Here is a 21,911-nt window from a genome sequence, read left to right as displayed (position 1 = left end):
ATGAATTCACTTCACCCTCCCCACTCTTCTCCACTCATTCATTCAGATGCTTGAGTGCTAACCTGTTCTGAAGAGGTTTCCTCTTTCTGGCTTGGGTTGCTAGCCCTCTGACCATCTGAGCTTCTGCCCTCTATTCTCTCCTCCATGCAGCACAGAAGAGTAGTTTGTGCCCCTTCTCCATTACCCCCACCTCTTCTGCTCTCCCACACTCTACAGTCCTGGCCTCTCCTCTTCCTCTTTCCAAAACTGTTGTCATTTTCAGAAAAGAGAACTGAGAGCTTCTGGCTTAGGCTGGAAGGGAATGCAGTGTGCCCTAAACCTGGAAGTAGGGGCAGCCACCTGGGTCTCCGCAAACTAGGCTTTCAGGGCCTTCATCCAGGCAGGAAAGCCACATCTGAGTAGGACCGAGGGTGGGACGGAAGTGCGCCCCAGACTTCAGGGGTCGGGGTCGGGGTCAGGTTCCTGCGGCAATGGTTGGTTGGTGGGAAGCCGCCTGGGTGCAAGGGGCCCTCCCAGCCGCCAGAGGTCGCGCTGCAGGCGGTCGGGCGCTGGGCAGGCGCTGCCAGGGTCACGGCCGCCGGCCCGGGAGGTTGGGGGTGGGGGGGAGCCGCGGAGCCCGCGGTCCGGGAGGGGGGAGGGGGGGTGGGGGGAGCAGAGAAAGCGGGGCGCGCGGAGGAGCACCCGGCCCCCAGCGCAGCGGGAGCCGGAAGGGCCGTGCGGCGCGAGCGAGCGGCGCGGCAGCACAGTCCCCGCGTGGCGCAGCGCGGCGGGGACGCTGGGATCGCCCGGATTTCCCTCCACGGCGCCCCGCGCCCCGGCGCCCTCGGCCGCTTCTTCTTCCTTCACTCGTCACCCCGGCGGGAGCGGCGCCCGAGTCGGGTGCGACATGTCCGGGGCCGGGTAGCCGAGCCGCCCGCCGGCCCGCCAACCCGCCTTCCGAGCCACCCGCCCGCGGGCCGGCCGGCGGGGGCGTCGCGGGGCAGGCAGGTAGGGGCTGGACCGGGCGGGGCGGGGGGCGGGGTAGGAAGGGAGGGAGCGCCGGCGGGGCGGGGGCTCTCCCCCAGCTGTTCTCCGGCGCTGCACATCTGGTTCCGGTTCCTCTCTCCTGGGGAAGTGAAAGTGGAGGGGAGGGCGCAGCCCGGAGTTAGCTAGCAGTGCCCCGGCGCCCTGCACCCCTCCTGCGCCCGCGGGTCCTAGAGCTCGAGCACCCCTCCCTCCGCTCGGGTCACGCGGCGGCCGGCGCTGCTGCCGTCATGTCTCCGGCCGCCTGCGCGCCTGCTCCTCTCTGCCCTCCTGCTCCTTCCTCAGCCTCCTCCCGCTCGGCGCGCCCTCTGCCCCAACGCGAACTTCCCGCCGCCCGGCTTGTGGGCGTTGCGACCCGGAGTGGCGCCCCTGCCCCTTGCGTTCCCCAGGGAGAAAGGGCTGCCTTCTGCAGGACTCTTCCCTGGCTCGGTGAGGAGAGGCCCGGGTGCGGAGGTCCTGCCGATGGGGGCCACTCGCTCTTCTGCTGGTCTCAACCTCATGGCTCCCGCTGCTGCCTTGGGCATAGGGCATAGGGCTCCCATTCGCCAGCACGGGACGAGGCATGGGGCTGTGTCCCAGAGCTAAATCAGGAGGCTGACGCTAACTCCTGGCCTCACTTCGCAGATGCGGAGACTAAATTAAGCTGGAGTTGGTGTGTGTATTGTGTGTGGCCAGAGGCCAGGTTAAGGAGAGCCAGCTTGGCTACTGAGATTCCTTTGCCCCCTCTTCTCTTGGCAAGGGTGGGAGGTTAGGTAGGATTGTACATCCTGGATCCAGTCTGAGCCTCCTCTGCCTTGCTCCGGGTCCTTTAGTCTAAGGTTCCAACTTGGAATGATGCTGTGTTGGCACCTTCAACGGTACCCCCCCCCCCCCCCCCCAGCACACGCGCACACACACACTCTCACACCCATAGGCTGGCTTCCGCTGAGCTGCAGCTTCCCCTCCGCTGTTTCAGGAAGTCACCTCCCTTCCCCTCTGAAGCGGCCCCCACGCCTTCGGTCCTCAGCTGCAAGCCACCCACCAAGCTCTTTCCCAGCTTCTGCACCCTGGGGCACCCCGGGACCCTTGGGGCTCCTACTCCCTGGGGTTGGGCCATGAAGGCAGGTGAGAAGAGTTACTGAAGACCCGTTGTGAGCCTGTTTCTGTCTCTGGGCTCCATGGAGGAGGGCTTGGGGATTGCTGGGACTGTCTCCCACTGCTGCTTTGGACTTAACTGGGGATACCTAAGGATCCTGGAGGTTGGAGGGCAGTGGGTTTTTTTGTCAGATAGTGGAGCTAAGTTAGGAAAAAAGGACACTTGAGTCTGATGAAAAGACGCTTAAGGACTGGGTTTTGTGGAGTCCTCACAGAAACCTAGAAGTGGGCTCTTTAAGAATATTAGCTGGCTCATGAGGTTCTTAGAATATCAACTAGAGTAGGAAGGCCAGAAACCCATAAAAAGAATGTAAAGTTGGCATGATGTCATGGCCAGAAGGAATGATGTCATTGCAGGCCATTACAGAAAAGACTGATCTCTGTTATGTTAGGGAGTGAAGCGGGGTGGGGTCTTTAAAAGGGATACAGAAACTATGATGTCAGAGCCCAGGTTAGCTGTGTGCGGTGGAGTGGAGTTTGGGTTCTTTGGGAAGAGGGCTGGTACCACCAAGAGGGAGGGTCCTGGTCTCTTTAAGGAGCTGTGGTGGGCTGTGAGGGCCTGGTGATGTCACAGGCGGGAGAGTTTAGGATTGGCTGACCACTGATCCTGCTTTTCCTTGAAAGGACTAGGAAGAGGAGGGAAGCAAGAGGGGGACTCCCTGGTTGCCATGGCAACACCAGCCTTCCTTGCTTCATCTCTCCCCCACTTGACCATTCCAGATGCAGTGAGTGAGGGGGGGGCCATGGCGGAGGAGCGGCCCCCCCGGCTGGTGGATTACTTCGTGATAGCTGGGCTTGCAGGGAACGGAGCACCCATGCCTGAGGAAACGTGGGTTCCTGAACCCAGCGGGCCCCTTCGCCCTCCCCGGCCAGCTGAGCCCATCACAGATGTGGCAGTCATCACTAGGGCCCTGGGCGAGGAGGTGCCCCAGGGCTACACATGCATCCAGGCTTCTGCCGGGGGCCACCCCTTGGAACTCAGTGCTGGGCTCCTGGGTGGAACTCAACCAGTCATCTGCTACCGGAGGGGGCGTGACAGGCCCCCCCTCGTTGAGCTGGGGTGTGTGCACCTACCCATGCTGGCACCAAGGGAGGCTGGGAGGAGATCTGGGGTGAGGCAGGGAGAGGTAGGGGTATGGGATGAGGGATGTGCAATGGGAATGGGAAGAGAGTGGGCTAGAGGCCAGGGAGAAGGGCCTGAAGTTGTGCGTACTTAGTTCGCACACAGATTTGGGTGCATAAACTAGTGCTGCTACTTGCTAGCTATGTGACCTTAGGCCGGTTATTGAGCCCCTCTGGGCCTTTTCCCTCATCTGTAAATTGGGGAAAATAATACCTCCTCATAGGGTGGTTGAGAAGATTAAATGAGATAATCCATATAAGGGACTTAGCACACAGTCAATAAATGGTAGCTTTTATTCCTAGTATTTATTAATGAGCTTGAGAACCATGGAAGGTTTGAGGAATTGTTACTGATCAAGAAGTAGAGCCAAGGGCAGAAGAGGGGCACAGGATTTTGGAGGGCAGAGTTCAGCAAGAAGTGGGCCCTGGTGTTGGGGTTTGACGAGGCTGAGTAGGTAGGACTAGGTAGGCAGACCTAGCAGGACTGGGGTCTTTCTCCTCTGTATTGGACTTTTGACATCTCTCTCTGTTCTCTGTGCCAAGGGTGTTGTATGAGGGGAAGGAGCGTCTCAAGCCTGGCTTCCAAGTGCTAGCTACGACACCCTACAGCCACTCAGCCAACCTGGCCCCTCCAGGCCCTGGGCACCCCCGCACCTACCTCACTTACCGGCGGGCAGCAGAGGGGGCAGGGTTGCATGCCCTGGGCATCACTGACCTCTGCCTGGTGCTGCCCAGCAAGGGCGAGGTCACGCCTCATACTTACTGCCAATTGCCCCACAACCTCAACCCTGGCATGGTGAGTAGGGCCCTGAGCCAGAAACTGAGACCTGCACCATCTCTGTGTGACGGTGTGGACCCTGGGCACAAAGGGTATCCTAGGACCAAGGCGTCTAACGGCAGGGTGGGGCCCAGAGGCGTGACTCGTCTTGGGGGACTGGGATTAGTGGGAGTTATAAAGACAAAGACCACGTAGGGGTGGTGGAGAAAATGAACCCCAGAAACCTTTGTTAGCTGTGTGTCTGCTTGTCTCTTGCCATTTCTGGGGCAGTGGGGCCCAGCAGTGTACCTGTGCTACAAGGTGGGCCTGGCCAAGGCCAACACGCTGGTGTATGAGGCAGGTGAGTAGCCCCTCTGTCTCTCCAACCCCTTGACCCTCTGTGTCCCTCTGCCCTGGTGCCTCTTGGCTGGTACCTTCAGTGTCCACAGAACTCACTTCCCCTTTGCCGCTTGGCCCTTCTCTGGGATCCCCTGCTTCCTTCCCCTGGAGTCTGATGGACCCTACTCCTTTTGGGTACCCCCACTCTGCCGGGGGTGCAGAGCTGCTGGGCCGCTACCCAGAGGAGGACAATGAGGCGTTCCCGCTGCCCGAGTCAGTGCCCGTCTTCTGCCTGCCCATGGGGGCCACTATCGAGTGCTGGCCTGCCCAGACCAAGTACCCCGTGCCCGTCTTCTCCACCTTTGTGCTCACGGGTGCAGCTGGTGATAAGGTGGGTGTGCAGAGTGTGGTCAGGGGTCCAGGCTCCACAGGGCCCGCCTGACTGCCCCTCTGCCCCTGCCAGGTGTACGGTGCTGCCCTGCAGTTCTACGAGGCGTTCCCGAGGACCAGGCTCTCGGAGCGGCAAGCGCGGGCCCTGGGCCTGCTGAGCGCCGTGGAGCGGGGCCGGGCACTGGGGGGCCGAGCTGTGCGCAGCCGCCGTGCCATCGCTGTGCTGTCCCGCTGGCCTGCCTTCCCTGCCTTCCGCGCCTTCCTCACCTTCCTCTACCGCTACTCCATCTCAGGCCCCCACCGCCTGCCCCTGGAAGCGTGAGCACGAAACTTCCCCGACACTGGGAAGGGTTATGAGGGGATCTCGGGAGGCCAGGAGTGATGGACGAGATTAGGCTGGAGCGGTGGGGGGCGTGGGGGGAGTGGGGACCTGGGTGGGCAGAGGAGTGGGGATGGGGCTGTAGTGTGTGGCTGGAGAGTTGGTCCACTGCAAAAGTGCCCCTGGCTGAGGGGCTGAGTGGGGCCTGAAATCCAGGCTACACTTGTTAGCTAAGTCCTGGCCAGGGGCTATGCAGGCCCAGAGGGAATCTCTTTTCTGATTTGCATAAATGCTGTACATAATGGAGGCTCTGATGGCTGACACCAGGCTCAAGGTGGATCTCAGGGAGGAGTAAGGCTTTTGTGGACAGGTGAAGGAGAAGAGCAAATGTGGCTGAATGAAGTAGACTGGGAGTCTGCCTCTGACTGGACCCCTCTCTCCCCCAGGCACATCTCCCACTTCATTCACAATGTCCCCTTCCCTTCCCCACAGAGACCCCGCATCCTGGTGCAGGTGAGAGCTGAGGCTGAGGCTGGGGCTGGATGGGAGGAGGAGAACTGCCAGGGGCTAGTCTTCACCATCCTGACCTGTGGCTCTTCTGTCTCCCAGATGTCTCCCTATGACAACCTGCTCCTCTGCCAGCCTGTATCCTCACCCCTGCCCCTCAGGTATGTGCCCAGGTTGGGGGGGCTTTGATGACCAAGGACATGGTAGGTGCCAGGCAGGTGGGCACAGGTGTTGAGGTCTATGCAGGCTGGGCCCAGGTGGTGTCTGTGCCCAGTGACTAGGGAAAGGCCTCCTGCTGACTCTTCCCCCACCTTGGCATTGCCCGCAGTGGTGCCAGCTTCCTGCAGCTGCTGCAGAGCCTGGGCCCTGAGGTGGCTATCACGCTGCTGCTGGCTGTGCTCACGGAGCACAAACTACTAGTCCACTCACTGCGGCCGGACCTGCTCACCAGCGTCTGCGAGGCCCTCGTCTCTGTGAGTGCTACCGTGCCCAGACTGCCTTGCCTAGAGTGTTCCTTCTGATGCCCCAGTCTCTACCTAGATTCTCCTTACTTTTCTTTTCTTGGGGAGGGTTCCTCAGCCTTTTACCCTTGGGCACGACCTACAGGACATACAGCTTCCGTCAGGAGCTCTTCTTTGGAGCCCAACTCCCACAGCTTCTCTCAACAGGCACCACCCCCCAGGGCCAAGGCCCCCTCTCCTGCTGCCCCTACGCCCTGCTCACTGGTCCTCACTCCCTGATGCTTTAGATGATCTTCCCGCTGCACTGGCAGTGCCCCTACATTCCGCTGTGCCCGCTAGTGCTGGCAGACGTGCTGAGCGCCCCTGTGCCCTTCATCGTGGGTATCCACTCCAGTTACTTCGATCTGCATGACCCGCCTGCGGATGTCATCTGTGTTGATCTTGATACCAACACACTCTTCCAGTAAGAGGGTTGGGTCTTGTCCACGGGGTTTCGAGGTGGGGGCAGGAGAGGGCTGGTGTATGCAGTGTACCTGCTCAAAAGGAGCCTCAGGCAAAACGTGGAGAAGGCTGGCGAGGAGCCCCATCACCCTTTCTTCCTTCTGTTCATCTCACAGGACTGAGGAAAAGAAGCCCCTCTCCCCTCGGATCCTGCCCCGCAGACCCTACAAGGTTCTGCTGGCTACACTGACAAACCTGTACCAGCAGCTGGATCAGAGTGAGGAGCGTGGGTGGGGGTGGGAGGCTGGAAACTGTCATTGACCTTAAGCCTCCAGTTTGGGGAGGCCTGTGGAGAGCTGACCTTACTTGAGGAGGTTAGAGGAGTTAGGCTTTCATTTGGTGGAAGTGAGAGGAATTCAAATTCCAGTTTAAGCAAGAGGGAAGCGCATGTCACATTAATATTCCTGAATATGTCAGGGAGGTTGAGCTTGTCATTGGGGAGGCTGGAAACGGTTACCTGAAGGTAACTTTTTTTTTTGTAAATTCTTTTTAAAAAAAAATTAATTAATTAACTTATTTATTTTTGGCCGCATCGGGTCTTCATTGCTGCGTGCGGGCTTTTTTCTAGTTGCGGCGAGCGGGGGCTACTCTTTGTTGCGGTGCGCAGGCTTCTCGTTGCGGTGGCTTCTCTTGTTGAGGAGCACGGGCTCTAGGCACGTGGGCTTCAGTAGTTGTGGCGCACGGGCTCAGTAGTTGTGGCTCGTGGGCTCTAGAGCGCAGGCTCAGTAGTTGTGGCGCACAGGCTTAGTTGCTCCGCGGCATGTGGGATCTTCCTGGACCAGGGCTCGAACCCGTGTCCCCTGCATTGGCAGGCGGATTCTTAACCACTGCGCCACCAGGGAAGTCCCTGAAGGTAACTTTTTAGTTACTATTGGTACCAGGTCTGTTAGGACCTGCGGGTGGTGGGGTACCAACAGTGACTTCTGTGTGAAGAGCAGGGTTGAGGCAAGCCCTACGGGTGCTGGCCCTGATTCTCAGGCTGCCCTGGTCCCCAGCATATACTAGACCCGAGGAGGAGGCCTCCCTGGAATTCCTGCTGACAGACTATGAGGCAGTGTGCGGCCGCCGGGCCCGGCTGGAGCGCGAGGTGCAGGGAGCCTTCCTCCGCTTCATGGCCTGCCTGCTCAAGGGCTACCGGGACTTCCTGCGCCCGCTCACCCAGGCCCCCTCTGAGGGGTCTCGTGATGTCGACAACCTCTTCTTCCTGCAGGGTAAAGGGGGCCTGTCTCTGCTTGGGGAGGGGGTCACGGGAGGGGTGGCCAGGGGCTGGGCTCCATGGGGAAGCCCAAGGGGACGGGGAATCACACAGTTTCCTGTTCCTTCACTCAGGACACGTTTTTGTGGGCACCAGCTTTGAGCTGTATGCTCTTCTGGGCTTGGAGAGGGGATAAGGGTACAAAGATGAACCAGCTGTGGCCCTGCCCTCTGGGAAGCCCTGGGCTTGGTGGGGACACAGTGACGCCTGGGGTGAGCCGCCCCCATGGGCGAAACTCTCTTCCCTTGGAGACTCCCCAGTCTGAGGTCCTAGGTGCCAACAGATAAAAGGGAGGGATTCCATGGGACTGTGGTGCTGGGGTAGCTGAGCTGCTCGGCTTGGCGTGTGGTGTAGTGGTGCCAGAGGGGCCAAAGAGGGGATGGCTTTGATGGCCTTGGACGCCAAGTTGGCAGGGAGCCAAGAAAAGGGTTCGAAAGGGGGTGCCTGTGGTAGGGACCCCTGGTAACCTTCCTCTCTGCCCCATTCTCATTCGTCAGGCTTCCTCAAATCCCGGGAACGCTCCAGCCACAAGCTGTACTCCCAGCTGCTGCACACACAGATGTTCTCGCAGTTCATTGAGGAATGTTCTTTTGGCTCTGCTCGGCATGCTGCCCTGGAATTCTTTGACTCTTGTGTTGACAAGGTATTGAGCATTATCCCTTCTCCTCATGCCCTTTGCCCTCTGCTCTCCTCTTGGCAGTCTCTGTTATCCCAGGTATAAACACTCTACATCTCATCTGTGGCAGGGATGGTGCCCCTGGAGTTATACAGGGCACAGCCTATGCAGCATACGTGACCGGCCTCATAGACATACCGTCTTCCCATTCCTCACTCCATCCCCCAGCTCTGTCTCCAGGGCCTTGGTGGAATCTTGACCCACTACCTCCTTCCCTGTGGCTGTGCTTTCCTGCGAGATGCTCATTCTCTTACCATCCTGCTCCAGGTCCACCCAGAGCAGGAGAAGCCGGAGCCAACACCCTTGGTGGAGCTGGAGGAGCTGTCGGGAAGTGAGCTCACTGTCTTTATCACACCTCCCGAGGAGCCGCCGGTGCCAGAGGGCAGTGAATCTACCCCCCAGTACTGGTGAGAGCCTCTTGTCCCCTCACTTGTTGTGAGGCCCCACAGGCTGACTTAGTGCCGACTGCTCCTGATGTTGCCTCTCTCTGCCCCTCCAGCTACGATGGGTTCCCCGAACTACGGGCTGAGCTGTTTGAGTCTCCTCAAGAGCAACCCGGGGCTCTGCCTGTGCCAGGTCCATCCCGTAGTGCCCCCAGCAGTCCTGCCCCTCGCCGTACCAAACAGGTAACCCGCAGGTGGGCCCCCCAGAGGCATCTGGCTCAGGCCAAGGGCTGCTGCTTCAGTTTCTTCATCTGTAAAATGGGTCTAATAGTATTTACCCTGTAAGGTCGTTGGAAGGTTTCAGTTATGTCTGGCACATAAAAGGCACATGAAATATTAGCTATTGTTACCACTGTCATCATCCTCATCTTCATTTTCTGAGCACTCTGGGAAACCAGGGGCTTGCTGCCTCTTCCAGGGCACCTGCCCAAGCTCAAGCTAGGCATCTCTGCTTGGGGATCCTGGGCAGTGTGTGCAGCATCTCTCCCGCCTTGTCAGTGCACAGACCCTTCTCAGGGAGGGTGCTGCTTCTCCTACACTATTTTAAGATCTGCCCTGCCCTGGCATTGTACTCACCCAGGTGTGTCCCCTGCCCTATGTAGGAGATGAAGATCGCGCAGCGGATGGCGCAGAAGTCAGCAGCTGTGCCTGAGCTCTGGGCCCAGTGCCTGCTGGGCCACTGCTATGGGCTGTGGTTCCTGTGTCTGCCTGCCTATGTGCGGTCGGCGCCCTCCAGGGTGCGGGCACTGCAAACGGCTTACCAGGTGCTGCGCCAGATGGAGAGCCGCAAGGTGGTGCTGCCCGACGAGGTGGGCACCCACGCCCAGTCCCAGGGGCTTGTGCAGGCATGGGGGCTGTGAGAGGGAAACTTGGTGACCGTGGAAAGCAGATGGGGAGCACGGACACAAGTTGAGAGCTGGGCAGGTGCTCCATCACATTCACTGAATTAATGAGCATGTTCAGGGTGTAGCAGTAGAGACTGCAGGGTGGCAGGGTCAGCAGGAAGGGTAGGTGGCTCTGAGGCAAGCCCAGGAGCTGCCAGGGGCCAGTGAAGTCTGTGAGAATTGGGGAGGCTGGAGAAGGGTGCTCGCTGAGACTTGAGGATTTGGGTTGGGAGCGAGTCCGCTCTCATCCTACGTGTCTCCTGGCCCAGGTGTGTTACCGGGTGTTGATGCAGCTCTGCTCACACTATGGGCAGCCCGTGTTGTCCGTGCGGGTCATGCTGGACATGCGGCGGGCAGGCATCGTGCCCAACACCATCACCTACGGCTACTATAACAAGGTACCTAATTTGGGGTGGGGGGGGATGGAAGCCTGTGCTGGGTGTGTGTGGGGGGAGGATGCTGCTCCCTGGCACCTGCTGCTCTCCCCTCTCCTTGGAGGTCGGGCCCATACAATCCAACAAGGTCCTGTCACCGTTGTCACCCGTTGTGCTCCTCTAGTGCCTTAGCACCTACAGACGGTTTTCTCATACGTGGCTGCTTGGATTTTCACCCACAGTACCCCTGACAAGGAGGTTGGGCGAGTACTGCTACCTCCTGATGATAGCTAATAGTGGGAGCCAATGTGCCAGGCACTGTTCCAAATACATTTTCCACATCAAGTCATTTTATCTTGACCACAGCCCCATGAAGTGGAATGATTATTGTCCCCATCTTACAGATGAGGCCATGAGGTTGCAGGGGCTTAGTGACTTGTCCGAGGTACCACAGTGAGTGAGTTAGGGAGTTAGGAGATGCACACAGGCATGCCGATGTTTCCTGAATTCAGGCCCTCAACCGTGATACTAACCTATATTTCCTGTTTTTTAGATGAGGAAACTAATGACCAAAAAAATGAACCGATTTCTTCAAAGCCCATAGTTTATAAACAGCAGAGTCTGGATCCAGGTTGTCTCCACTGCTTCTGGCTTCCTCTAGAACCCCTCAGGGTAGCAGCTGCCAACTGTCTCTTCTGGGCTCTTGTTCCTGGCTGAGCCATTGGCAGGACAGTCCTAGGCAGTATGTCTGGAGGAGAAGGTGGTCCCTGGGGCTCCAGGTCAGGCAGTTGGCGTCAGGCTGAGGCCAGGGTATGGAAGTAGGCCATCTTCATGGGCACTGTGCTTGGCAGGCCGTGCTGGAAAGCAAGTGGCCGTCTGGTACACCGGGTGGGCGCCTGCGCTGGGCCAAGCTCCGGAACGTGGTCCTGGGGGCTGCTCAGTTCCGCCAGCCCTTGAGAGAACGGCGGCAGCGGTGGCAGCGTCAGAAGCAGGAGGAGGAGGCAGAGACGGCAGCACAAGAGGCAGGCGGCTCCCAGACAGGTGGGTAGGGGCTGGTGACACGGGCAGGGGGATAGGCATGGAGAGCTGGGGCTGGTGTAGTGGCTGGCACTGGGTGTTCTCAGAGTGGATAAACTATACTTGGCTGGTAACAAAACAGATGAAGTTCTGCCTGGGAGGAGCCCTGTAAATCCAGGTCCACGTAAGGAGTTCTGTTTTGGAACTGGGGGCTGGGTTTCTAGCTGGCTGCCTTTCAACCCCCTCTCTGTCTTTTACAGAGCCCTATCTGGAGCGCCCCTCCCCTACCCGCCCCCTTCAGCGCCAGACTACCTGGGCTGGGCGAAGCCTGAGGGACCCTGCCTCGCCTACGGGGCGCCTGGTGAAGAGTGGCAGCCTGGGTAGTGCCCGAGGGGCACAGCCCACTGTGGAGGCTGGCGTGGCCCACAGTGAGTGCCCTTGTCCCACACCCCAACCCGCAGCCCCGTCAGCTTCCCTGACCACTTGCCAGTGAAAGAGGGGAAGGCCAGAGCCAGGATGGACGGGTGGTGCTTTGTGGTGGGCACTGTAGGCGCTGAGGGAATCTTGCCTGGACTGTCACTATGGTGGGGGCTGTGGTGCCAGAGTCTGTACAACCAGGAATTGTGCCTACTCAGTTCCTGGAGGAGGGGCTGGCCTCCATCTTCCCTGATTCTTTTCTGCCCTGTAGTGATAGAGGCCTTGGGGATACTGGAACCCCGGGGATCACCTGTGCCCTGGCACGATGGAAGCCTCTCAGACCTGAGCCTGACCGGGGAGGAGCCGGCACCTGGAGGCAGCCCAGGGGACGCAGGCTCAGCCCTGAGTACCCAGTCCACTGAAACCCTGCAAGGGCCAAGTGGGCGGGTGTCCAAGGCTGGCTGGCGTCAGGATGAGGCCAGCACCCCCCGAAGAGGGCTGGGTGCCCGCCTCCAACAGCTGCTCACTCCTTCCCGCCGCTCCCCTGCCTCTCATGTTCCCCCACCTGAGCTGCCCCCTGACCTGCCTCCCCCAGCCCGCCGCAGCCCCATGGACAGCCTTCTGCGCCCCCGGGAGCGCCCTGGATCCACTGCATCCGAGGTAGCCAGTGAGGGGAGGGTCCAGACACTTTAGCACCAGGAGGCCTGGGGAGGAGCTGCTAACCAGGAGTGCCCAGAGAGGGCCTCGAGGGGTGGCTGAAGCCAGCATCCCGGGTGAAGAGGAGCATGGGTGTGGCTAACTATGCTTTCTCATGTAATGGCAGAGCTCAGCCTCTCTGGGCAGTGAGTGGGACCTCTCAGAATCTTCTCTCAGCAGCGTGAGCGTTCGCCATTCCTCAGAGCGCCTCAGTGACACCCCTGGATCCTTCCAGCCACCTTCCCTGGAAGTGAGGATAACCCCTCCCACGCAGATGTGCTTGAACACACACATACACCACACCCATTCACTCTGTCAAAGGCAGGGGTTGGGAGGAGGTGGGAGGAGCCTGGGCTGGGATGTGAAGATGAGAGGGGCTGGGGAAGGAGCACAGGCTCCTGAGCCTAGAGGCCAAAAGGGGCCTGCTTCCCGGGGTCTCCTTGCCTGCAGATCCTGCTGTCTAGCTGCTCCTTGTGCCGCGCCTGTGATTCCCTGGTGTATGATGAGGAGATCATGGCTGGCTGGGCACCTGACGACTCCAACCTCAACACAACCTGTCCCTTCTGCACCTGCCCCTTTGTGCCCCTGCTCAGTGTCCAGACCTTTGATTCCCGACCAAGGTGCCCAAAGCAGGGCGAGTGCTGTGGGTGGGGCAGGGAGGTGGAGATCCGAGGGCTGACCCTCCTGCTATCTCGCTGCAGTGCCCCCAGCCCCAAGCCTGCCTCTGCTGGTGCCAGTGGCAGCAAAGATGCTCCTGTCCCTGGGGGTCCAGGCCCTGTGCTCAGTGACCGCAGGCTCTGCCTTGCCCTGGATGAGCCCCAGCTCTGCAACGGACACGTGGGGGTAAGGGCTGGGCCAAACGGGCACGAGCTGTGTGTGTGTGTGTGTGTGTGTGTGTGTGTGTGTGTGTGTGTGTTGCCCTGTGGGTGGCCCCAGTGGTGCTGGGGGGAGGTAGGCATTGAGGGCAAGGGACGTCCCAGAAGCTGTTGGACATGGTGGCCCAGTGGGGATTGTGGCTCTGAGGATGGGGCCGTGGTACATGCCCTCCACTGCCCTCCCGCTTTGTGCCTGACAGGGTACCTCCCGGCGTGTTGAGAGTGGGGCATGGGCATATCTGAGCCCCCTGGTGCTGCGTAAGGAACTGGAGTCGCTGGTAGAGAACGAGGGCAGTGAGGTGCTGGCGTTGCCTGAGCTGCCTGCTGCTCACCCCATCATCTTCTGGAACCTTCTGTGGTATTTCCAGCGGCTACGCCTGCCCAGTATTCTGCCATGCCTGGTGCTGGCCTCCTGTGATGGCCCCCCACCTCCCCAGGTCAGTTCCCTGATATGGTCCCTGCTTCCTCATCTCCCAGCTCTGTTTCTCAGTCCTCTGTGTCTTCAGTGCTATAGAAAGAGCACAGGCTTTGGAGTTGGTTGTACCTGGTTTGACTCCCGGCCCTTTCACTTCACTGCTCTGAGCTACAATTTCTCATCTGTAAAATGGCATAAGTGCCGCACCGCGCCCCCCACCGACCAAGGGCTGTTGTTAAGGCACCTAGTGTAGTGCCTGGTACCCAGACAATAATTTGTTAATGTTCATCTATTTATTGCTCTATTCACTGCACCAGTATTTACTGAGCACCTTTTAGGTTCCAGGCAGGGTTTTAGGCACTAGGGATGTAGCAGGTTACAAAACAGAGTCCTTGCTCTCATAGAGCTTGCATTCCCACGGGGAACAAGAGTTCCTTTCTCTCTTCTCTTTGGCTATGTCCTGTAATGTTCCTGTCTCTTGGAATAATGCCTGTTCATTTCCTGTCCCCTGCCTCCCACCCCATGAGCCTCTCTCCTTTATCTTGGCTCCCTGCAGGCCCCATCTCCTTGGATAATGCCTGATCCAGCATCTGTGCAGGTGCGGCTGCTGTGGGATGTCCTGACCCCTGACCCCAATAGCTGCCCACCTCTCTATGTGCTCTGGAGGGTCCACAGTAAGTCTGGTATTTGGCCTAGGATGGGAAGGGGAAGGTCCCAGACTTAGAGGGCTCAATAATCCTGGCTACCTTCTTTTTTTTCACCCAGGCCAGATCCCCCAGCGGGTGGTATGGCCAGGCCCAGTACCTGCATCCCTTAGTCTAGCATTGCTGGAGTCCGTGCTGCGCCACGTCGGTCTCAATGAGGTGCACAAGGCAATAGGGCTCCTGCTGGAAACTTTAGGGCCCCCTCCCACTGGCCTGCACCTACAGAGGTATCGTGTTCCTATCTGAGAGGTCCCTGGTGGGTCCCGGGCTCCATACCCCCTTTATCTCACTTACACTCTTTTGCCTCCGCTCCAGGGGCATCTACCGTGAGATCTTATTCCTGACATTGGCTGCTCTGGGCAAGGACCACGTGGACATAGGTGAGGGAGCAGGCAGGGGGCTGAGGAGTTTAGGGATCTGGGGCCAGGTGTGGAAGCTTGGAATCCTAATATACTGACCTACCTCCACCCTCTTTCCTAGTGGCCTTCGACAAGAAGTACAAGTCCGCCTTTAACAAGCTGGCCAGCAGCATGGGCAAGGAGGAACTGAGGCAGCGGCGGGCACAGATGCCCACCCCAAAGGCCATTGACTGCCGAAAATATTTTGGAGCACCTCTGGAATGCTAGGGACCCTTAAGCTTCCTTCTCCAGCCTGGGCTGAGGAGGTGAGGGAGAATGGATTCTAGAGATAACCTGCTTCCCTGTTGCTTTCATAGAGGAGTTGGGAATAGGCTGGGAAGTATGCCGAGCCGTAGGCTCTGAATGGGGGCAGTGGGAAGAGGGACCCACTGTTACCAAAAGTCACAATTCCCCTATCTCCAGCCTGCCCTCTGTGCTCATGTTGATGTTGGAGGAGGCCTGGGGGGAGCTGGCACATCTCTGCTCTGCCTCATCCTATACCAGGAACTCCTCTCCAGGGCACCCACAGATCTGCACTGCCCTGGTCATTTTATAAGTTTTTGTTTTAAAAAACAACTAGAAAGATACAGAGCTACTGAGCCTTTGCCCTGAATGGGAGGGAGGGATGTCATTCCCCACCAATGATGGTCCCTCTTCCCTAGAATTGCCGAAGGAGCCCAAGGCTCTCCATGCCTTTCTACCTTAGTGTTTGTATTTTATTTTAAGTTATTTATTCTGGAGCCACAGCCCCCTTGCTTATGAGGTTCTTATGGACAGTGAGAAAGAGAAGGGAAATGGGGCCACATGGTCCAGTGGTTTGTAGCTCCTTGAAAGTTAGGAGGTGGGAGCTAGAGGAGTCCCAGGGTCCCCTTAGGAAAAATCGGTGCCCCTCTAGTCCTGATCCTTCCTGTCCACTCCACCTTGGGGAATGCTTCACCCACCCAGGGCCCTGACTGTGCAATAAGGATTGTTCCTTGCGAAGTTTTGTTGGATGTAATATAGTAAAAGCTGCTTCTGTCTTTTTTCTTCTGCCTCCTGTTCTCTGAGTCTGGGATAATGGTGGGGGATACCTCACTTTTTCTCCTGGCTGCACATCCTCCTCTCCACCTTTTCATCCCTTGCTGCCTTCAGGCACACACTGCTTTCCCTGACCAGGTCTGGTACTGGTCCCTTGGGGCACAGGGAGTTCTTGGAGCAGGAGAGGGGTGAATCCGGTGCTGGCTATGGTGGTGCCAGTCTGTGTGGTACTTCCGGCCCTCCCACACAATCACCCCCTTGTCCCTCATCTGTACCCCACACAAAGACTCCATTCTCTGGGGGCCCTGAGCTCATCTCTGCCTTCTTTCCTCTCCCCACAGCTTCCCCCTCCCAACTTCTCCAGTACCTCCACAGGGCAGCTCTCACGCATCCTGGGAGCCCTGGAACTCATTCTAGGGCCTCCTTAGTTGCTCTAGTTGAAGGCAGTACTCTTCCAACCAGGGTCTCAGCCTGGGGACAGCACCAGGAAGACAGGGGCAAGGATTAAGGCGCTCACTGCGTGTGGGCATCAGGCATCCAGGCATCATTTTTCTAATCCTTTTGGTCCACTCGGAGTTCTCCCTTTCTTTCCTATATAATGAAATAAACACAGGAAACACTCCTAACAGAGCTGCAAAATCAATTACCAAAGGGAATTAGTCAACAAAACAGAAATATCTTGGGGAAGGAGGGCAGGAGTATCAATGGAGGAAATAACTTACATGAGCCTCTAGCGCAAATTCCTGGGGGTGGATATCAGTGGACGAAGAGAGCCATACTACTTCTGAATTCTGGGACCTTCAAGCCAGAGGATGCGTCCCCATCCTAACTTGAGCAGTGTCCTAAAGGAGCTGCAAAGGAGGGGCTTAGGAAATGCCATCTGTTTTTGCCAGGGACTAGGAGATGCCTTCTTCAGAGGGGAACCCTCATGTCACCCCAGGTTCTGATCAGACCTCACTCCCTAGAATCAAACTTTCCCTGTATCATCCCCAACAACCTTCTGCAAAGTTGAGTGACTTCCTTCCTGAAAACATAAGTTTCTGTTGAGTGTAGCATGCCCAGCTGTGCACTGAACCGTCTGGAATTATAGAAAGAATTTTGGGGCTCAGTCCCTACCTTAATAGAGCATACAGCCTTCCTGGTCTAGAGTGCCCCTTGCTTCACAAATGATAATGATGACTCTGCCTCCCAGCTTATGCTTCTCATTTTTCAACAGGCCTATAGTCAGATGGGTGGAACTACAGAATTCTTTAACCGCGAGAGTATCTGGGGATTCCAATAGCAAAGTACTCACCACAGCATCTGACGTCTCTGTCCTGTGGCTTAGGGAGCTGTATGAGGGGCAGGATAAGTTCAAATTACCTGGCCGCATTTCTCTTCCCTGACTTTAGAGTGTGTAGGTTCGAGTATGACAAATTTTAGTTAAATCTTGTCTCTGGCACTTACTAATTCTAATTTTATTACATCAGACAAGTTACTTAACTGCTGTGCCTCAGTTTTTCCTCATCTGCAAATTGGGGAGGTTGTTCAAAGATTAATATATATAATCTACATAAAGTGCTAAACACACTCAATAAATGTTAGCCACAAAAAGAAAATGAACAAACAGAGCCTGCATAGGGCAAAGTCATGTCCACTACACCAGTGGCCTTGCTTACCTGTCTGTCTTGGAGCTTGATCACTCCAGATTGAAAGTTCCCCTCCACGGCCTGATTTTAATTTTGCTGAAAGGCATTTTCTCAGGCGTCACTAGTATCTTCCTCAGGCTGGTATCTTCCACCACTGTGTTTCTCATATCCTTGCAGCCCTTGAAGAATGGCCCTTCAGACAGCAGAGAGTGCACTAGACTGATAATGGACAAAGCAGCAGGTTAGGGAAAGAGGGCTGTACCTTCCATGAGGGCAGTGACTTTGTCCCATTTACTGTATATCCCCAGCACATAGAAGAGTATCTAGTCACATAATAGGTCTTGTATCGTGTGTGAAATAACCGAGCCAGTGAAGGAATTAAAATGACATAATTTTCAGTGTGGTATAAGGTACTACAGGTAGAATACCAATCGAAGCTGAATTTTGAACTAAGAGGGTGAAATTGTTGGAAAAGTGAGGAAAATTCTCGTAATAGTTAATATTATGTTTACTGAGTACTTACTATGGGCTTAGCACTATCCTGAGCTTTTTTTAAAAAAAATATTTATTTGTTTGCACCAGGTCTTAGTTGCAGCAGGCGGGCTCCTTAGTTGCAGCACATGGGCTCCTTAGTTGCGACTCGTGGGCTCCTTAGTTGTGGCATGCAAACTCTTAGTTGCAGCATGCACGTGGGATATAGTTCCCCGACCAGGGATCGAACCCAGGCCCCCTGCATTGGGAGCGTGGAGTCTTACCCTGTGCCACCAGGGAAGTACCCCTCTGAACATTTAAAATGTATATTTTATAATCCTCACCATTACCCTATGAACTAGGTACTCATCAAGCATTCCCATTTTAAAGATAGGGAAAGTAGGGCATAGAAACTAGAGGTTAAGTAACTTGCACCCAAATCACACAACTGGTAAGAGATCCAAACCCAGACAGTTGGACTCCAGAGACCATGTTCTTGGAAAGAGAAGGTGTTTTACCCACTTTAGAATTGGGGCATGCCTCTGCACGTGTGTGTGTTCGGGGGCCCACCTGTATTTTTGTGGACAAGTCCTTCATTAGTTTCATTTCTATTGCACAGCATGACTTCTAAATGATTCGAAAAACACATTCTAGTGCTTCTGGAACCAGTTATTTCTGGGTTCAAACCACTGCTTAGTCACTAATTAGCTGTCTGACCTTTTCAAGTTCCTTAGCCTCTCCGAACCTGTTTCTTGATCTACCTGGATTCAAATTTCAGCTCTGCCACTTACCATGTGTAACTTTGGGCAAGTCATTTGGTCTGTACCTCATTTTCCTCATCTGTAAAATGGGGATAACAGCATCTACCCCACAGAGTTATGAGGAATAAATAAAATAACCCACGCATAGCTCTTAAAAGAATAAAAAAGGATGCATATATAGCACAGTGCCTCAGTCCCTTTTCCCAAAACGTTAGCTATTATTATTCCTTCAACACACTGACTCTGATACTTGGTCCCTATCCTCAGATGCTCAAGAACAATACTTGTGGTAAGTGCTCGAGAAACGCTGAGAGTTTAGGTGGGCCTAGCTGCTTTGGGGAAGTAGGGAGGCTAGCAGGAGCTGGGCCTTGAGTTAGGTGGAGTCGGTGGAGTGGGAGGCTGTTTCCCTCACTGTGAACCTGACAAGACCAAGAGATCCCGAGAGGAGCTGCGAGGGCTCTGCACGGAGTAATTTCTCAGCAATTTGGCTAGCTGCCTTTTTTTCTCCTGTCGTGGTTCAGTCACGACAGGACCATGCTGGGATACAATGAAGACCAGGAAGCTCAAGGCCTTTGGCAGACGGAGACAGGCCACGCCCCAAACAGACTGCAAGGCCCGAGCGCCTCAAGCTACTTCTATCGTGAAATTTCTGGATTCTGTCGGGATGAAACACCACCCAACACAGAGCCCAGCGCCGTTCGCCAGTCTCCATCTTTAGAATTGGAAGAATGAGAACAGGCCAAAGGGGAATCCCGGTTTTGGGATATACTGGGGTACGGCGGCTGCCTGGGGACCAAAACGTCTCTAAGGTAAAGTTGCAGCCTGAAGCGATTTTTTGACCCCCGACACTTAATGGGCTGCTGAAGACCCGGATGTGTCTGGGACTGGCCGAGGTACCCATTAACGCGCCCCCGCTAGACCATCCCCCTCCTCCGTTTACGATTGGGTCTTAAGTACGCCAATCATCACTTCTCCAGCCACTCACTCTTCAAGGGTGGGGTGTAGCCCCGGCATCCCGTCTCCTATTGGTATGGCCGAGAAGAGGAGGGCGGGGAGGCCGGCTCAGGTCGCCCAATGGGCGTCGTGGCGTGTGGGGAAGGCGGAGTCGAGGCGCTTGGCAGCTGCCCAATCAGCGTCCTTGTTTGTGTGGTGCCGCCGCCGCCGGTGCAGCCGCCGCCGCCGCCGCTGCCCCCGTCTGTACCGCAGTGTCTGCTCCGCCCGCCCGCCCGGGTCCGGCCCGCCCCCCTCTCCCACCCCCGCCCCCGGTCCCGTCAGCGGGGTCCGGAACCTACTGTGCCGTCGCCTCTTCCTTTTTCGACGCCGCCGCCGCCGCCTGGGGAGGCGAGCTAGCCGGGAGTTACACCGCCACCGCCAGGTGAGGAGCTTTGGCCTAGGCCAGCCTGGCCGCCCGCCCGCCCGGGGGCGGTGAGGAGCGAGGAAGGGAGGGAGGCTGGGAGGAGGCGGTGGTGGCGGAGGTGGGGGAAGGGAAAGGTGGAGGGGCGGGGGGAGGGGAAGCGCCCGCGAGCCGACGCCCGCCCGCGCGCCCCCGCCTTGCGTCCCCCCTCCCCCCACCCCGGCACCGCGCGCCCCCGCCTCGCGCTCCCCCTTCACCTCATCCCCTCCCCCCGCTCCGCGCGCGCGCCCCGGTCTTTCACTTCGGCCTCGCGCGCCCCCAGCTCGTGTCCCTTCATTTCTTCTCCTTTTACTCTTTCTCCCCTCCCTCGCGCCCCGTTTCCCCCGCCTTCCCCGCTTTCACTCACTGCCTCAGGCCCGCCATGCTCCCCTCCTTCCTCTCTAGCGCGCCCCCCCTTAACTCTCTCCACCCCCAGTGGTGCCCTCAGGGTGCGGGGGCCGCTCCCTGCTCTCAGTCTTGTGTTTGCTGGCGGTTGGGACAAATGGGGGATCCTTAAGGGTGAAGGAAGCACGGGATGATTACCTTTCTTAGGCGAAGGAATCTGGAGCGCAGAACCTTACTCCTTTATTTCATCGTCCACCGTTCCCTCGTCCTCCCTTAGAAGGGAATTGTCTAAGCCTGTGTGGGTACTTGTGTTCTGTAGGGACTAAACTACCCCTTTCTTCAGCTGGGCTTCTGGGACCCACTGGACCTGTATCCCAGTTCAGTGCCTGAGGGTCGATGGAACTAGAAGTTACCTTTTCCTAAACCAAATCCGGACTTAGAGTACTTTTTGCCTCCCTGCTAGCCACTCCTATGAGTGCAGAGCTTTCGGTGCCATTCGCCGGCCCAGGCCCTTTCCCCCTTCATAAAGGCATGGTAGCCTCTTTGGATTCTTCCCTAGCATCAGCTTCCCTCCGCACACAAGGTGTTAGTTCATAGGGCTGGCACTGAAGTGGAGATGGAGGCATTGATGGTTGGTGGGTGGCATGCGGATGCTAACTGAACTAGCTATCAGCCTTTTCTGCTGCTGTCATCTGGAGAATCAGGTAGCCTTCCGAGAACCAGTTTTCTCATTTCTGATAAATGATTATTTAGAGGGCTTTTGTGTGCGTGTGAAGAGAGCAGGGAGATGCTTAACGTAGTGTGTTTCAGCAAAGGAAAAGAGCAGTGCTTTCAGGCCAGACTGAAAGAGAGATTTGAACTTGCAGCAGCTGGAGTAAAAGCCCGTTTAACAGATCTGTGTTGGGAGAAGAGCTGATGCTTTTGAGTCTTTAAAACATTTTTCTCTCAAAATTATTTTTAAAAAAGACAGGGCATGCATGTGATACAAAGTGAAAAGAAGTCTCTCTCTCACCTGTGTTCTCCAGCCATCCAGTCCCCGTCCCAGTACAGATGACTTCTGATTGTTTTCTTGCAGCAGCGGGCTGTCTATATGTTGTTGTCTGTATGTTGGAGATTATCCTATTTGGGAGTTTAGTGCTAACTTTACTGCTCCTTCTTTGATACACTGACTTAAACTCTTCCTTGAGATAACCATTTGGATTCATATTTTTGGTGTTGGAGCAGTCTCGGTAGAGTATTGTCTTGGAGTAGCATTTCTGTTGGTGCTTGGTTGGGAAAGAGGCTACTGCTGGAGCTGGTAAAGGTGGTGCTATGGACAGGCTCAATATATTTTGAGGGAAGGCCCACACCTGTTGGAAATGGTGCTGCTTTTTTGTGACTGATATTCAGTCTCTGACTGTGTTGGAATGGGCTGGGTCAAGAATAGTCTTTCCTTGGGCTTTTTAAGCAGATGGGCTGTATAAATAACGAGTTAATGGGAGTACTGATTTGGTAGTACTGTGTTCCGTTTTAAGAGGAATATAGTTTTTTAGTCTAGTGGCAGTGGTAGTCATCATGGTAAGGAATGAAGTAGATAAGTATTAATTAGC

The 21,911-nt window shown here is 56.4% G+C and overlaps 1 protein-coding gene across 1 annotated transcript; it reads left to right on the top strand.

Annotated features, from left to right (window-relative positions):
- The first annotated feature begins 2,885 nt into the window (after positions 1 to 2,885).
- Positions 2,886 to 15,732, top strand: DENND4B (DENN domain containing 4B). Its single transcript, XM_079697007.1, has 27 exons — positions 2,886 to 3,217; positions 3,823 to 4,075; positions 4,328 to 4,397; positions 4,597 to 4,766; positions 4,839 to 5,083; positions 5,531 to 5,597; positions 5,694 to 5,752; positions 5,920 to 6,064; positions 6,340 to 6,515; positions 6,670 to 6,770; positions 7,549 to 7,764; positions 8,306 to 8,451; positions 8,752 to 8,891; positions 8,984 to 9,110; positions 9,530 to 9,736; positions 10,081 to 10,209; positions 11,037 to 11,226; positions 11,463 to 11,630; positions 11,891 to 12,279; positions 12,443 to 12,565; positions 12,766 to 12,935; positions 13,017 to 13,158; positions 13,391 to 13,627; positions 14,162 to 14,279; positions 14,371 to 14,536; positions 14,625 to 14,689; positions 14,790 to 15,732. Exons 1-27 carry the CDS (start codon positions 2,901 to 2,903, stop codon positions 14,933 to 14,935), a joined length of 4,482 nt encoding a protein of 1,493 aa, XP_079553133.1. The 5' UTR covers positions 2,886 to 2,900; the 3' UTR covers positions 14,936 to 15,732.
- Positions 15,733 to 21,911: the final 6,179 nt, after the last annotated feature.

Source organism: Hyperoodon ampullatus (assembly GCF_949752795.1).
Source record: "Hyperoodon ampullatus genome assembly, chromosome: 2".
NCBI classification, from domain to species: domain Eukaryota; kingdom Metazoa; phylum Chordata; class Mammalia; order Artiodactyla; family Ziphiidae; genus Hyperoodon; species Hyperoodon ampullatus.
This window is presented reverse-complemented; position numbering and strand designations above follow the sequence as displayed.